The 14,887-nt window shown below is 54.3% G+C and overlaps 1 protein-coding gene across 7 annotated transcripts in view; it reads left to right on the top strand.

Annotated features, from left to right (window-relative positions):
* The window catches only part of AKT2 (AKT serine/threonine kinase 2), a 48,022-nt gene that overhangs the window by 26,860 nt on the left and 6,275 nt on the right, over positions 1–14,887 (top strand). For all 7 annotated transcript variants that reach the window (XM_045891528.3, XM_045891534.3, XM_045891532.2 and 4 more), the window contains 5 exons: positions 1,249–1,377; positions 2,084–2,195; positions 11,291–11,444; positions 11,885–12,016; positions 13,866–13,931. In XM_045891528.3, coding sequence (XP_045747484.1) covers positions 1,249–1,377; positions 2,084–2,195; positions 11,291–11,444; positions 11,885–12,016; positions 13,866–13,931 — 593 coding nt within the window. The remainder of the gene's footprint in view (positions 1–1,248; positions 1,378–2,083; positions 2,196–11,290; positions 11,445–11,884; positions 12,017–13,865; positions 13,932–14,887) is intronic.

Here is a 14,887-nt window from a genome sequence, read left to right as displayed (position 1 = left end):
CACACCCAGCTCAGAGCCCACCCTGCAGTCCTGCTTCCTGTGTGCCATGGGGGTCGGGGGCCTGGCACAGTCTTGTTTTACTCGCTTGCACGCTGGGCTGATGATAACAAGCGTTTACTGAGTGCCTGTGGTGTGTTGGGCCCTAGGCTGGATGTCTTATGGTGGCCATCTCATGTTCTTTTAAGAGCATGAGCTAGAATTCACACACCGTACAATTCAGGAATTTAAAGTATACAGTTCAGTGGCTTTTAGTGTAGTCAGAGTTGTAGACCCCTCACCGCAGTCAATTTTAGAGCATTTTCACTCCCCTGGAAAGGACCCTGCCCTTCCCCTTGGCCATTCCCCTCCGACTTCCCCCCACACTTCCCCCTCTCAGTCCTAGGCAGCCACTAATCTGCTTTTCACCTATAGATTTGCCTACTCTGGACATTTTATACACATGGAATCATAATTTGTGGTCCCAAGCTTTTTTCACTTAGCATAGGTTATGGTTCGTCCATGTTGTATGTAGTGTGTAGTAATAACTTTTTCATAGGACTGAGTAACATTCTCTTGTATGGATATATGCCACGTTCTGTCTCTCTTCATTAGCTGATGGGACTTTAGAGTTTCCCCTTTTTACAATTATGAATAATAATTGCTGTGGCCATTTACACACATATTTTTCTGGAGGTATGTTTCACCATCTTAATTTAATCCTCAGCGGCCCTCTGAGGAGTGGGTCCTTGCCGTGTGGGTGTGTGTACACGGGGTGCCTGGATATTCATGGTTCGAACAAATGGAAGCAATCAAGGGGCACTCAGAGGGCGCAGCAGCAGTTATACCATGCCTGGCACAGTGTTTTGACATTTGATCCACCTGCACGGCTGTCCTGGTGAATACCAGCCCAGGGGATTTGGCCTTACAGGGCCACAGGGCATGTGTGTTTGGAAGCCTGGGCCTCCCCTGGGAGCGGGCCACGCGCTGGCAAGGACGGCCAGGATGGCTTGCTGCTGGCCACACGCGGAGGCAGCTGGTGCCCTGGGGCACTGCAGCAGGCGCCTTCCTGCCAGGCCTGACCTCTGGATCACTGGGGCCCAGCCCAGCGCCCGGCCTGGCCCAGCCTGCGTCAGCAGGGGCTGCCTGGAGGTTTTCTCTCTCCTCCCCGCCCTCTCATCGGCCCTCCTCCCACCCGGGTGCCCTCTGTGGGGTGCTGTGACACAGGGCTGCCTGCCCTGACCTCTCTCCCTCCCCCCTGCTTCGGCTCAGGTGAATACATCAAGACCTGGAGGCCCCGGTACTTCCTGTTAAAGAGTGACGGCTCCTTCATTGGATACAAGGAGCGGCCTGACGCCCCTGACCAGACCCTGCCCCCCCTGAACAACTTCTCTGTCGCAGGTGCGTCTCGGGGCACGCCAGGCCAGAGGTCAGGTGCTCGGGGAACCAACCGCTGGTGGGTCCAGGGGCACCCGGGGGTTGGCCTTTCTTGGGTGTGGGCCTGTCCAGGGCCTGCTTGCCCTCGGATCCATTTCCCACCCTTCCCTCCTGCCCCACCTTTGTGTCAGCTGGGCCTGGAGTGGGAGGGCTGAATTGGTGGCCAGTGGGGAGCCGGGCATTTCCCCAGCCCCCCGCCCCAGGCAGCACCGCCTCCGCGGTTCTAAATCTGCCGACCAGGCCCCGTGGTTCTGGTGGTGTCAGGCACCTGCCATCCTTCCTGCGCTCTGGTAACAGTCCACTTTTCTGTTCCTCTGACGTTAGCTAGAGACAGACAGCGTGGCCTCCCGCTCATCTGATCACAGGGCTAACTTCACATCCTCTGTCCCCTCCGTGGTACCGCAAGTGGTGCCTTCCAGCTGGACTCTGGCCAGTGAAAGCTTGGCAGGCCCAAATCCCTGACCACTGAGTTGTCACTGTCTGGTGGTCTGTCCCCCTCCCCAACATACACTGGACCTTGAGCCCCATAGAGACAAGGCCAGGGCCGACTCTGTCACTAACGTATCTCTGCACCATCTGGCATGCAGGAGGTGGCTCAGGGAATGTGGGCTGCAGGGCAGCAGGGCTGTCCCCTCACTCTCCCGGCTCTGTCCCCTCTTTCTGTCTGCAGAATGCCAGCTGATGAAGACCGAGAGACCACGGCCCAACACCTTTGTCATACGCTGCCTGCAGTGGACCACGGTCATCGAGAGGACCTTCCACGTAGACTCTCCAGATGAGAGGTGAGCTTGGGCCTCCGTGTGGCCACCCTTTGAGGGTGGCCTGGACTAGCGTGAGGAGAAGGTCCACAGATGGACAGAGTCCCTTGGGCCCCTGCCTAGGAGTTTCCTGTCTCAGCCCTTCTGAGAGCTAGAAAGAGCAGGGGTTCTTGGTCTGTAGACCTTCTTCTGTGTTCTCAGACTGGAGGGTAACATTGGAATCATGGGTGGAGCTCAACAGTACAGAGCTTTGGGCCCACGTCAGGGCCTCCCACTGCCTGCAGATCTGTGGAGGGTCAGGGAGCTGCATTTTTTTTTTAAAGATTTTATTTATTTATTAGAAACAGCATGAGAGGGGAACGGGTCACAGGGAGAAGCAGGCTCCCTGCTGAGCCGGGAGCCCGATGCGGGACTCGATCCCAGGACCCTGGGATCATGACCTGAGCCGAAGGCAGTTGCCTAACGAACTGAGCCACCCAGGCTTCCAGGGAGCTGCATTTTTAATGACCTGAGCCGAAGGCAGTTGCCTAACGAACTGAGCCACCCAGGCTCCCAGGGAGCTGCATTTTTAATGAGCATCGCCATTGATTTTGAAGCAGATGGTCCAGAGATTCAGTATTAAAAGGATCAGTTTAATCATCAGAAGAGATGATACAGATTTACCTAGTTCAAAAGTCAAACAGTGCCAGGAGGTGTCTGTCACTTCTGCCCCATTCACCCCCGCCCCCCGCTAACCGCTCTTCTTCTGTCTTCTTGGAGAGCTTCATGGGTGGACCGGCTCGTTCAGATAGACGTTTGCACCCTGCTCCCCTGGTTGGTTCTTTTTACACGAAAGGTAGCATCGTACACAGACTTCTGAACTCTGTGTTTTCCTCACTGTGTCTTGGGGCGTCCTTCTTCAGTCTCCAGAGAGCTGCCGCCTCCACCGCACTGCCTTTGGTTTTTCTTTTAGACAGTGGCACACTGTGTCCCCAAGTTTCCTGAGCGGGTTCTTGATGCACGTGATCGGGGTTGTTTCCAGGCTTTGGCTCATTCCAGGTGGTGCCACGGTGAAGTACCCTGTGCTTACCTCATTCGACGGATGTGCAGGCGAGCCTGTAAGAGGAGTTCTTAGATGCGGGATTTCTGGGTCACCAGGAATATGCATTTGTGATTTTTAAGAGTGATGTCTAAGAGTCCTCGCAGCCTTCTGTTGTCTAACATTTGGATTTTTACCAGTCTGATCAGTGGGAAGTGGCACCTTAAGGTGGTTTTCACTGACCCTTTTGTCTTTACGGGTGAGGTCGAGCATCCTCTCCTACCTTCAGGGGCCACACGAGTTTACCTTTCTGAACTGTCTGTTCATAACCTTGGCTTATTTTTCTGTTGGGTAGTCAGTCTTCATCTCATTTCTGAAACCCCTTTATGTACCAGGAAGCTTAGACCTTCGTAATGAGTAGCACATATCTTTTCCCCCACTTTGTCCCTTTGGACCTCACTTTGAGAAACACTTCTTTGGCTTGTGTTTGGGTGAGGATTCAGCCGACCCTGTGGAGAACCCAGGAAAATGGCGCCGTCCCTGAGAATCTTTGGCCATGACAGAAGTATTCAGTACCTGTGGTGTCCGAGAGGGGGGCCAGGAGTCACAGGTGCCTTTTGAGCTTTTGAAATGTGAAATGTGGCTAGTGCAACAGAGCTGGAATTTTAATTTTTATTTAATCAATTTAAACTTAAGTAGCCGCATATGGCTGGTGGCTCCCTCTCGGTGGTGGCTCCCTCTCGGACAGTGTGTATCTAGAGGATACGCAAAACTATCATAAGATGTATTTCCATAGTCTGTAGTGTAATTGTCATCATGTGGCCTCCCAAAGTTAGAAATATGCCTTCCCCGCCACGGGCAGCAGAGCTCCCTACCATCTCAGGCCAGCTGAGGTGTGACACTGCTGAAAGCTGGGGACAGAAACCATGGACTGCCAGTAAAAGCAAATGGAGACCAGTAGGTACATAAGGCCTGAGTGTCGGAAGGTGTTGGATAGGAAGACGAAGGAGGAAAAGGGACCAGCATATGCATATGCAAAGGCCCGGAAGTGAGACAGGTTGTCATCTTAGGGACCACAGAGGGTTCTCCGTCACCAAAGAATCAAGGGCCAGGGGCCTCGGAAGAGGGCCAGTGGAGGCCTTGCCGGTGAGCTCAGCCAGGTCGTGGACTCCATTTGGAGATCCCTCCAGGGCTTGGCAGGTCGTGAATCAATTGGGGTTTGTCACAGGGTCGCTCAGAGATTCAGGGGGATGGTAAACAGGAAACCCTTGATTCAGCAGTACCTGGTGCACAGTTTGCAAGCCTGGAAAAGGAGCAGTGGGGAGCTGGCAAAGCGTTTTAGTAGGCAAGAGCCCTGCTCTGCTTTCCGTTTTGGTGAGATTCTGTGCTCTTCAGCATGGGGAAGAATCCCTTTACCAGGATGGTGGGGGTTGGACAGGCCCTGCCTTGCTCCTTTTCTTAGCACCTGCTGCTGCTGGAGAGGAATCTGCTGGGGCTGCTCTGAGGCCAGACCCCAGATTCCTGGCCTTAACCCTGGTGGAGGAGTGAGCTAGCGAGAGCGAGGATGCTCACTTGTGGCTGTCCTCACTGGCCTGCCCCACATAGGCCCGAGCCTGGGGAGAGGGGGGCGCGGGGTGGGGGTGTTGTGTAGAGGCCACAGTGGCCTGCTCCCTGGGCTCCTGGGAACCTCTCCTGCCTCCCCCCAGACTCCCTACCCCTACCCCTGCCCCCTTGTTCAAGATATACAGGAAAGTGGAAAGAGTCTAAGAAACGAATGTGCAGGTACCCTGCACCTAGACTCAGCAATCCAGCATCTGCCGTGTTTGCCTCATCTGGCTTTGTTTTGTGCTGAATTGTGCACTTCCGATCACACTTCGTGACACTTTGCTCCTTCATACAGCAGGCGTCTGCTAAGAATGAGGACTTTTCCTACAGAGTCATGATGCCGTTACCACAGCTGACTGTTCGTAGCAGATACTTACCAATCTCTGCATGTCCATGTCTACTAGAATTTCCCCAGTTGTCCTCAAAATGTTTTTCTAACCAGGATTCCTTCAAGGTACTTGTCTCTTTGGCCTTTTAACCTTGTTCAGGCCTGTCTTTTCCCCCCACAAAACATTGATTTTTTTTTTTTTTCCCAACAAGCCGGGCTAGTTGTCTTGTGGAATGTCTCAACGCTAGGGATGTGTTATTCTACTGCCTTTTGGCACTGTTTGCTTTGTTCTTCTGTGCCTATGTTTCCTGTAAACCGGAAATTAGGGCTTGAGCAGGGTTGGCAAACCACGGGCTGGCCTCCTGTTTTTGCAAAGAAAGTTTTATTAGAACACGCCATGCCCATTCATTTACAAATTATCTATGGCTGTTTTGCCCTACTTGGCAGAGTTGAATAGTTGTAACCGAGATTGTATGGCCTACAAAGCCTAAAATATTTATTCTTTGGCCCTTCCCAGGAGAAGTTTGCAGATGTTTGGTCTGAGTGGGTATACTTAATAGTGCATGATGTTATTATGACCTTTTAATGTAAATCTTACTGTGTCATTTCTCTGCTTAGAACTCTGAGTGGCTTTGCTTCCACTGGGAGTAAACTCCAGAGTTTATGCCATATTCTTTTTTTTGAACATTTTACTTATTTGGGGGGTGGAGAGAGTGTGCACATGGGGGGAGGAGCAGAGAGGGAGGGACAAGCAGAGTCCGCACTGAGCATGAAGCCCAATGCAGGGCTCTATTCCACGACCCTGAGATCACGACCTGAGCTGAAATCAATAGTCCTATGCTCACCCAACTGAGCCATCCATTTTTTTTTTAAGTGGGCTCCACGCCCAGCACCCAGCATGGAGCCCAATGCGGGGCTCAAACACAAGACCCTGAGATCAAGACCTGAGCTGAGATCAGGAGGTGGCCGCTTAAGACTGAGCCAGCCAGGGGCCTCAGTTTATGCCATATCCTCCTAAGTGCTATGTGATCTGGTCTCCTCTCCACATCCTTTTCTATTGCTGGTTTCCTCACTGTAGCCACACTGGTCTCTTTGCGATTCCTTAAACCTGCCAGACACACTTCCTGCCTCAGGCCGCAGTGTCGGTCCTGCTGTGTCACTCCCACAGTGGAGCTCGGGTCCTTCGCCGTGGTGGGGACAGGGGAGGAAGCGGCTGGCCCAGGCTGCCCTCATGGAATCGTGCTTGCTGGTGCCTTGTCTCTCCTCCGCCCCTCGGCCACCTGGCAGCCTTTGCCTGGACGACTGCCATAGTCTCCTGATGCTTGCTCTCCATGCCCCCGATCTGCACCCCACCGCAGCTGCAGGTTGAAAACAGAAGTCACCCCCTGCACAGACCCTTTAGCGGCTTCCTGGGCCATTAAGGATGAAGATGTCTGTCCCTAACCCAGTGCAACATGGAGCCCGGCATGTGCTGGACCGGTCCTGCCTCCTGCCCTCAACCCCTCCATTCCCCTCTGTCACCACAGCCATGCGACCACCTGCAGACACCCCAGGCTTGCCGGCTGGCTGGGTGAATTCTCACAGCAGCCCTTTGAGGTGCTTGTTCTGTGCCAGGCACTGCCCTAAGTACTTTGTGTTTCCTGCTCATTTCGCCCTTAATGTGCATGAACCTCGTCCCCGCTCTCTTTGTCAGCCAGCTGAGGCGCAGGAAAGTCAGATGGCCTGGCATCGCCACCAGGAAGGGACAGACCTCGGATTGACGCCAGGCCATTGGCTGCAGAGTCTGCTTTTCAAGCCTGTGTGTTGTGCCCTGGTGCACGGGATGCAGACCAAGGCCTGAGAAGTAAGGTCCCTCAGGGCCCCACGGCCAGTTTGGACTCGAACTCTGGGCCCAGCAGCCTGCTCCCAGGCTGGTCTGCACTCGGCGTAGTGCTGCATGGGGGAGCGTGGCTCCTCCCGCTGGGCCTCCCGCGGCCCCGGAGCCCACAGGAGGGATGAGAAGGCCTCTGAAAGTACTCAGTTGACGGGAGAAGTGCTTTGAGGGCGGTAGGGACTTGGTGGGTTTGTGTCCTTCAGCTTCTGCTGGCTGGCTGTGTCATTGGGTACCTGCTTGCATCTCTTCCTCAGTCTCCTCGTTTATAGAACGGGGTGAGTAGCAGCGCCTACTTGGGAGGGTTGGGAGCAGACTCAGAGGTTATGGCACGTAAAGCACCCGCACAGCTTCTGGCCGCAGTGCGCTCTGCGAGCTGATGGTGTTCCCCTTGCTCTCTGGTGGGGGAGGCCTGCTCAAAACGGTGGCCGGGCCCAGAACTCCCAGTGGGCGCTTTCCTTCACTCCAAGCCTGGGCTCCACGGCGCTGTGTCCCTTATTCCCTGAGCCTTCCTGCGGGAGGGCCCTGCTTGATACCTTGGGCCTCATCTGGGAAGGAAGCTGTTACTGTCGGGGAACTGTGGCATGGTGCCAGAAGGAGCACAAGGGCCAGATGTGAGTCTCAGCTTTGTCACCTCCTGTGTCTGTGACCCCCACAAGTGACTCCACCTCTGTGTGCCTCTGTTTCCACATCAGAAATGCCCCCCTCTCTCCAGTGTTCTTGATGAGTGTGGAAGGAGCTGGTGTCTGTGGAGCCTTTATTTTTCTCATCATGTCTCTGGAGAAAGGAGGTTGGTCCCCCTGGGGGCTCCCTTTTGAGGGCTGGAAGGCACAGCAGTCCCAGCTCTGGGTGGGAGCTCCCCTCTGCCCCAGACACCATGTTGCAAACCCTTAAGGAGTACCCTGGACAGAGGCCCTTGCTTTTTCTCTGGAATTCTGTGCTGCAACCTTGTAATTTTGGTCCAGTTGGAACAGGATCGGGGGTTTGTCCGGCAGTGGGAGAGCCCCAGTCACCCCTGAACAACCTCCTCCACGTCTGCGGGTTCCTTGGCTCCCTGTGGTCCTGGGCAGCGTGAGCCAGGGTGGAGGGCATAGGTCCAGGCCTCACCCAGCGTTTTGAACACCTTCTTGGAGTCCGACGCTTCCCGTGGGCCATGCTCTGTATGCAGCGGCTCACCTGCGCCTCAGCGTCCCTGGTCTGCCGAGGATGGGTGAGCTTGCCCTGGGGGCAGAATTGCTGTTTGAGCCCCAGCCCGCGAGGCTCCGGAGCTCCTGCTCCTCATCACCAGCTCTGCAGCCCAGGGAGGCCCCTTGGAACTGCTTCCAGTGCTCCCGTGGTGTGGATGAACCATCGTTTATTTATCCAGGCTTCTGTCGATGGACTTTGTGTGTTCTCCCTTATAAACAGAGATGATAGATGATGGCACCCTCTGCGTCTTAGTCTGTAACTTGCTTTTCTCACGTGACAGTACCTCAGGATCTCTGTACATGAGATATATACGTATTTTGTTCTTTTTAACGTCTCAGGAGATTGGTGATTTTTTTCTTTTCTTTTCTTTCTTTTTTTTTTTAAGTAGGCTCTGTGCCCAGTTTGGAGCCCAATGCAGGGCTGAAGAGTCAGATGCTTAACGAACTGAGCTACCCAGGTGCCCTGGTGATTTTTTTTTTTTTTCTTTCTCAATCCTTGGTCTTCTACCTGAAGTCAGCATTTAAAAATTTCTAAGAGGACAATTATGATCTGGTAAAGCCTATCATGGGATGCGGCCACCCGTCCCCCGTTTTTGAAAAATAAAATGTGAATGTGGGGATAAGGATTTATATTATATTTTTCCCAAAGAGGTCATGGGTTAAAACAAGTTGAGAAATGGCAGCCTGGAGGCCCGTGCTCCTGAGCCTACATGTGTGTTGGGCCTTGGTGTGACGTGTCCGTGTGTGCACTGGGCCTCTGTGCACCACGTCTGGGGCCACTTGAACTTTGGCCTCCTTGCTCACTCGTTCCCCAGGCACCTCCTGAGTGCCCGCTCAGGTGCTGTGTGTACCAGGGACAGACAGACGAAATCCCTGAGCTCGTGGGCCTGACACACATGGGTTAGGGTTATGGGGCCCCCAGACTCTGCCCAGGGAGGGCCAGTGTGCCAGCACTTGATGTTGATGAGGGCGGTATTCACACATCTGTCTTAGGAAGCACGACCTCCTGGGAGCGAGGCTGGTGGTGCGCTGGGACGTGTGGGTTCAGCAAGCCATGGAGCTGAGCGAGAACGGCCCTCCCCGTTGGCTCTGGACGGTCATGGGCCTTCTGTGATTCCAGCTGCCAGACTAAGCACCCACTGTGTTTTTCTTGAATTGTGTTTTGTTTTGTTTTGTTTTTTTCAATCTGTGCCTTGGTTTCCCCATCTGTAATGTAAAAGTTGGTGGGGAGTGCTCTGGGAGTGTATGTGATGGGGGTCGATGGTGGAATTAGACTCCTCCTTGCCCCTGACTCCCAGTTCCCGTCCCTGGAGGCGGCTAGGGCCCCGTGTCATGCACGCCCTTCCAGAGGGGTCCGTGCTGCGGTGAGCACACGTGCCTGTGCGTACATTCCTCTTGCTTCTAACTCCAGGAGCAGGACACTCTGCCCTGTTCGGAACCTTCTTTTTTTCTCTTAAGTTGTCTCAGGCCCTCCCAAGTCTGCATCTAGAGCTCTTTTTTTTTTTAAGGTTTTATTTATCTATTTGATAGAGATAGTGAGCACAAGCTGGTGGGGGGTGGGGGGAGCCGCAGGGGGAGAGGGAGAAGCAGGCTTCCCACTGAGCAGGGAGCCCGATGCAGGACTTGATCCCAGGACCCTGGGATCATGACCTGAGCCGAAGGCAGAGGCTTCACTGACTGAGCCACCCAGGCACCCCCGCATCTAGATCTTCCTCCTTTCTCTGAGCTGAGGGGCGTTCCGTGCGTGGACTCCTCACACACATTCCCTGCTCCCCTCGGCGCCCGGGGAGCTCAGCACTGTGGCCACCCTTCAGGAAATGCAAGATGCTCTCCCCTGGAGGCACACCATTATTTTCCATAATACCAAGCAAAAGCAATGCCCAATTCAATTGAGATAGGCCACTGACTGTAAGGTGCCCCCGGATCCCAGCAGCGTCAGAACATGGGGAGATGTGCGCATGGGACCGCTGGGCTGTACGGAGTAGCTCTAGTACCCTCGGGACGTGAGGAGCTGGGGGCTGAGTGCAGCCGCCCCCAGGGTGGTCCCGGCTCCTCAGGCCCCTTGCTCCCTGCGTGACCTTGGCCAGGGGCCTCTGTGCCTCGGGGGAGAGCACAGTTTCACCTGTGCTGGGGCTGGGGGTGATTCTGGAAGAAGCGTGGCTGACCATCCGGTCTCACTGAGGCTGATCGGAATTGCTGCGATTTGGGAGGTTGCCCACTTGGGCTCTTAGAATTTTCTCGTTCTTAGGTGTGCATTTTATTTTTCTCAACTGTTCATGGGCCTGTTTTATAGCTCTAAGCAGAATCCAAAGAGGGTTCAGCATACACTGGGTCGAGCCACCTAAAATTGTGTGGTGAGTCAAACACGGGAGGGGTATGGAAAATTGAGTATCGTTCAGCCCCCTACTTTTTTTGTGGTCTCTGGTTGTGTTCACGTATTTCTACTAGATCTAGTTTCCCTTTCTAGAGACAGAACAGTTTGCAAGTATCAAAAGAAAGCTATTTCCGAGCAAGTTCTAAATTGTGAGTGACAGAAATAGTTTATTCTTAAACCAAGCTCCTTTTGGCTGGGACCTGCTTCCCTGTCTGCCACCTTCTGCTTCACGTCTCTGCCCCACTAGGAACCTCTGTCCCTGAGCTCTCCTGGCAGACAGCTCCCTCCGGTGATCTTCAGCTTTCTTCGGCTGATGAATTCTTCCTTTTACTTACTCTTGGTTTGCTTTTACAAAACATCACGCTTGTCATTTGTTCTGGAGGAATCCTGAGGAGCGCTGTGGCTCAGGGTGGTGGCTCATTTTCAGGGGGCTGTGAATAAAGGTGGTCTCCCCTCTTTGGTCATTTAATTGCTGCTCACTTCAAGCGTCCCTCAGGTCAGGCCACTCCAGGACATAGATAGACTCTGTCCTAATTCCACTCTTGTCCTCTCTTACCCACTGCAGCCAGAGGATTTGTAAAATGTCAGTCCTGTCCCGTCTGCTCCCCCCAGTCGGACAGATCTTGCCAGAATGCCCAAAGATGTTGGGTCATTTGCTCCCATTAGAGGGGGTGGGGCTCCGTCCTTCCCGCCGAGAGTCCGTGGGACTCATGGCTCTTGTGACCTGTCCCTCAAAGGGAGGAGTGGATGCGGGCCATTCAGATGGTCGCCAACAGCCTCAAGCAGCGGGGCCCAGGTGAGGACCCCATGGACTATAAGTGTGGCTCCCCCAGCGACCCTTCTGCGGCTGAGGAGATGGAAGTGGCAGTTAGCAAGGCTCGGGCCAAGGTGGTAAGTACTGGGGGGCAGGCGGCCAGTCTGGGAGCACCCCTCTCCCCACCAACACTGGCCCTGCCGCCCTCGGTTTCCATACAGAGCGCACAGGGGAGCAGCCGGGACCCTTTGCGACTGCCCTGTGGGATGGGTGATGTATGGGTGTAGGTGCCCCAGGGCTGCTCTTTGCCCCTGGAGTGAGGGGCAGCTGCATCCTCAGAGCTCGTGAAGACCTGTCTACCCCCATATCCCAGCCTCCCGGGGCCCCCTGCCTGGGGGAGCCCTGGTCTGAAGGCCGCTTCAGAGCAAACAGTTGCCGCCCAGAGCCTCCCTTCCTGCTCATGCCCAAGCGTTTTGGCAACAGTGGCCTTTGATTTTTCCTTTCTCTTTGTTAAAATGTCCTCCCGTGGGCCACGTGCCAAGCACTGACTTCCCCAATCTCTCCCCCTCCTCGGCAGACCATGAATGACTTCGACTATCTTAAACTCCTGGGCAAGGGCACCTTTGGCAAAGTGATTCTGGTGCGGGAGAAGGCCAGCGGCCGCTACTATGCCATGAAGATCCTGCGGAAGGAAGTAATCATCGCCAAGGTGGGCGTGCCCGGGGCTGCAGCGGCCTCTGTGGTCGTGGTGGGACTGCGCTCGCCCCAGCCCACCCCACCCTCCGGGCGACCAGGGGACTAGGGTGGAGCCTCCGACTCGGTCTCACCCAGCAGGCGTTATCAGGGCGTTATCAGGGCCTCAAAGCAGGTCGCTTGCGGCAGCAGAATGGGCTGGTGGGGAGGCCCTAGGAGTGGGGCTCGGCTCAGGGCCTCTCCATAGGAGGCTGGGCCAGAATGGAATTCTCTTCCCTTTTTTTTCCCCCACCTTTCAAGTTTTTAAAAGGGAGAATTCCTGACATACACAAAGTATTTAAAAGAAAAATAAATACAGTGGACTCCCATGTAGCCAATATCTAGCTTCAACGGTTGTCAACATTTGGCCCATCTTGTTTCATTAGCTCTGCCCTCCCCTTTGTTCTGGAGTATCTTAAGGCATGTTCTAGACACCATATAATTTCACCCATATATACTTTTAAAAAAGATTTTATTTGAGAGCGTGAGCAAGAGAGCAAACAAGCAGGGGCAGAGGGAGAGGGAGAAGCAGACTCCCCACTGAGCAGGGTGCCCGATGTGGGGCTTGATCCCAGCATCCTAGGATCATGTCCTGAGCTGAAGACAGATGCTTAACTGAGCCACCCAGGCGCCCTACACCCATATATACTTAGATATGTACCTTTAACAGCTGAAGATTTTAAAGACTATGATGGTACTAAGATCTCATCCAGCAAAACTAACAGTCGCTTATGTGACTGGTCCGAGGCAGGCTTCCTCAGCCTCAGCACTGTCGGCTTTTGGGGCCAGATCATTCTCCACAATGGGGCCGCCCTGTGCACTGTACAATGAGTAACTGCACCCTGGCCTCCCCCCCCCCCCCCCCCCCCCCCCCGGAGGCCAGTAGCACAAAGTTGTGACCATCGAAAATGTCTTCAGACATTATCAAGTGTCCCCTGGGGACAGACTCAGCCCCGGGAAGAGCCAGTGTCCCTTACTGCAAGTGGTGCGGGATTTTCCGCAGCTCTCTTAGGGGCCTGTTGTGTGTTCAGATATCACACTTGAGCCCGTGTTCAAGGGGCCTGGAGGGCCTGTGAAGCCCATGTTGGGCCCACCCCTATGTTTCTGATTCGGTGGGTCTCGGAGGGGCCTGGGAATCTGCATTTACCCAAGTTCCTAGGCAACATGATGCTGCCAGTGTGGGGACCACACACTGGGAACCGCTGTTCCCAAGCGTAGGGTCCTGATCAGATCCCTTCCTTGTCTCCGCAACAGCACTTCCGGTGGTGATTCCCCCTGCCTCTGGGGTCAGCTCCAGGGTCTTACAATGTCTGCTTCTCCCTCCTTAGATGCTAAACTTGGCCTGTGGGTTCTGCAGGTGACATCTCGAGCCCTCTGTCATAAAGTCCCCATCGACTTCTCACCTTGTGGCTTTGAGAGTGAGCCACTGATTGGCCTTGTCTGGGATGATTCATTCATTCATTCTTTTTTTAAAGATGTATGTATGTATTTGAGAGAGAAAGCACGAATGGGGGGAGGAGCAGAGGGAGAGAATCTGCAAGCAGACTCCCCACTGAGCACAGAGCCCCACACAGGGCTTGATCTCACAACCCATGAGATCATGAAACCAAGTGTCAGTCACTTAACCCACTGAGCCACCCAGGCCACCCCTGGAACCGTTACTTCATTCCAGCTTGCAGATGGTACCGTGCCACTCCTGCCTTTCTCTCTGGATCGGCTAGGAATAGAAGTGCATTTCCCTGAAGCATTGCTCCCCCATTCCTTAGGTGGGGGCGGGGGCAGGTGTGGTGTTGCCCGCCAGCCCCTCACCCAGCCTTTGTCTGCAGGATGAAGTCGCCCACACGGTCACCGAGAGCCGGGTCCTCCAGAACACCAGGCACCCGTTCCTCACCGTGAGTGGTACTTCCCTCTCAGGCAGGGCCTGGCCTTCCTGTGCCCTGTGCTCCATGAGAGGCCTGCTTCAGGCGGGCCTCAGGAATAAGAGCCCAGTCCTGCCACCATGAAGCATGGACTTCGTGTCGGCCAGGTGGCCAGGGCCAGACCACATGGCCTGAACCAAACCCAGGGGGTGGCAGCTTCTTCACAGATGGTGGCTTCATGGCAGTGCTTCAGCTGACTGATGATACCACATTACAAGATGGCTCCAGGAGAGCATGGCTACTCTTCATGAGTTAGAGGCGTTTAGCCCTGCCGGTCAAAGTGGGAACGTTTTGTTTCTGTTTTTAAGTGTAATCCTAGAAGGAGATGTATATTTGTGCTGCCTGTCAGCTTAGTCTGGGGAGACACCTCTTTGGGCCACAGTCTCCATCAAGACCAGCAGCCATCAGTTAAATAGACCGGCTGGAGGATGGCTTATGAGATGGGTCGTTTCCTTAGCTCAGTGTCTGTCCAGGTGTATTAAGCCATGGCACTTGTTCAAATGAAATTCTGTGAGGTACTTTGATGTGGAAGACAGAGAATAGTAGACTTGTCATGAGCAGAGGGGTCACTCGGGTTCTCTGAGGAACTTTCTGTAGGGCTCCTTAGAGCATAGTTTGAGAACTGCTGTTTATTGCAGCAGATCACTTGTGCATCCTGTCTTTGGGGTTGCCAACTCCCAGCCAGCAAACGTGTGTGCGCATGTGCGTGCAACAAGCCTGACTGGAGAGGAAAGGTAAAACAGCTCTGGTGGCTCAGAACTGAATGTCTCCCTGGCCGAGCCTCTCAGAAGCTTAGCTGAAGGCTGAAGACCGCATCCTTCAGCCCAGTAGCCCTTTCACTGCTCTCAGGGCCACAAGCTCACTCACGTACCCCAAAAGGCAAAGCTGAAGTTGGAGCCCCGGCTGCCAGGGTGGGGGGGGTACCTGCA

The sequence above is a fragment of the Mirounga angustirostris genome, unplaced genomic scaffold (genome assembly GCF_029215605.1).
Source record: "Mirounga angustirostris isolate CCGP_5_RB_7025 unplaced genomic scaffold, mMirAng1.0.hap1 SCAF_16, whole genome shotgun sequence".
NCBI classification, from domain to species: domain Eukaryota; kingdom Metazoa; phylum Chordata; class Mammalia; order Carnivora; family Phocidae; genus Mirounga; species Mirounga angustirostris.
Note: the sequence above shows the minus strand (reverse complement) of the source record. Positions and strands in the feature narration are given on the sequence as shown.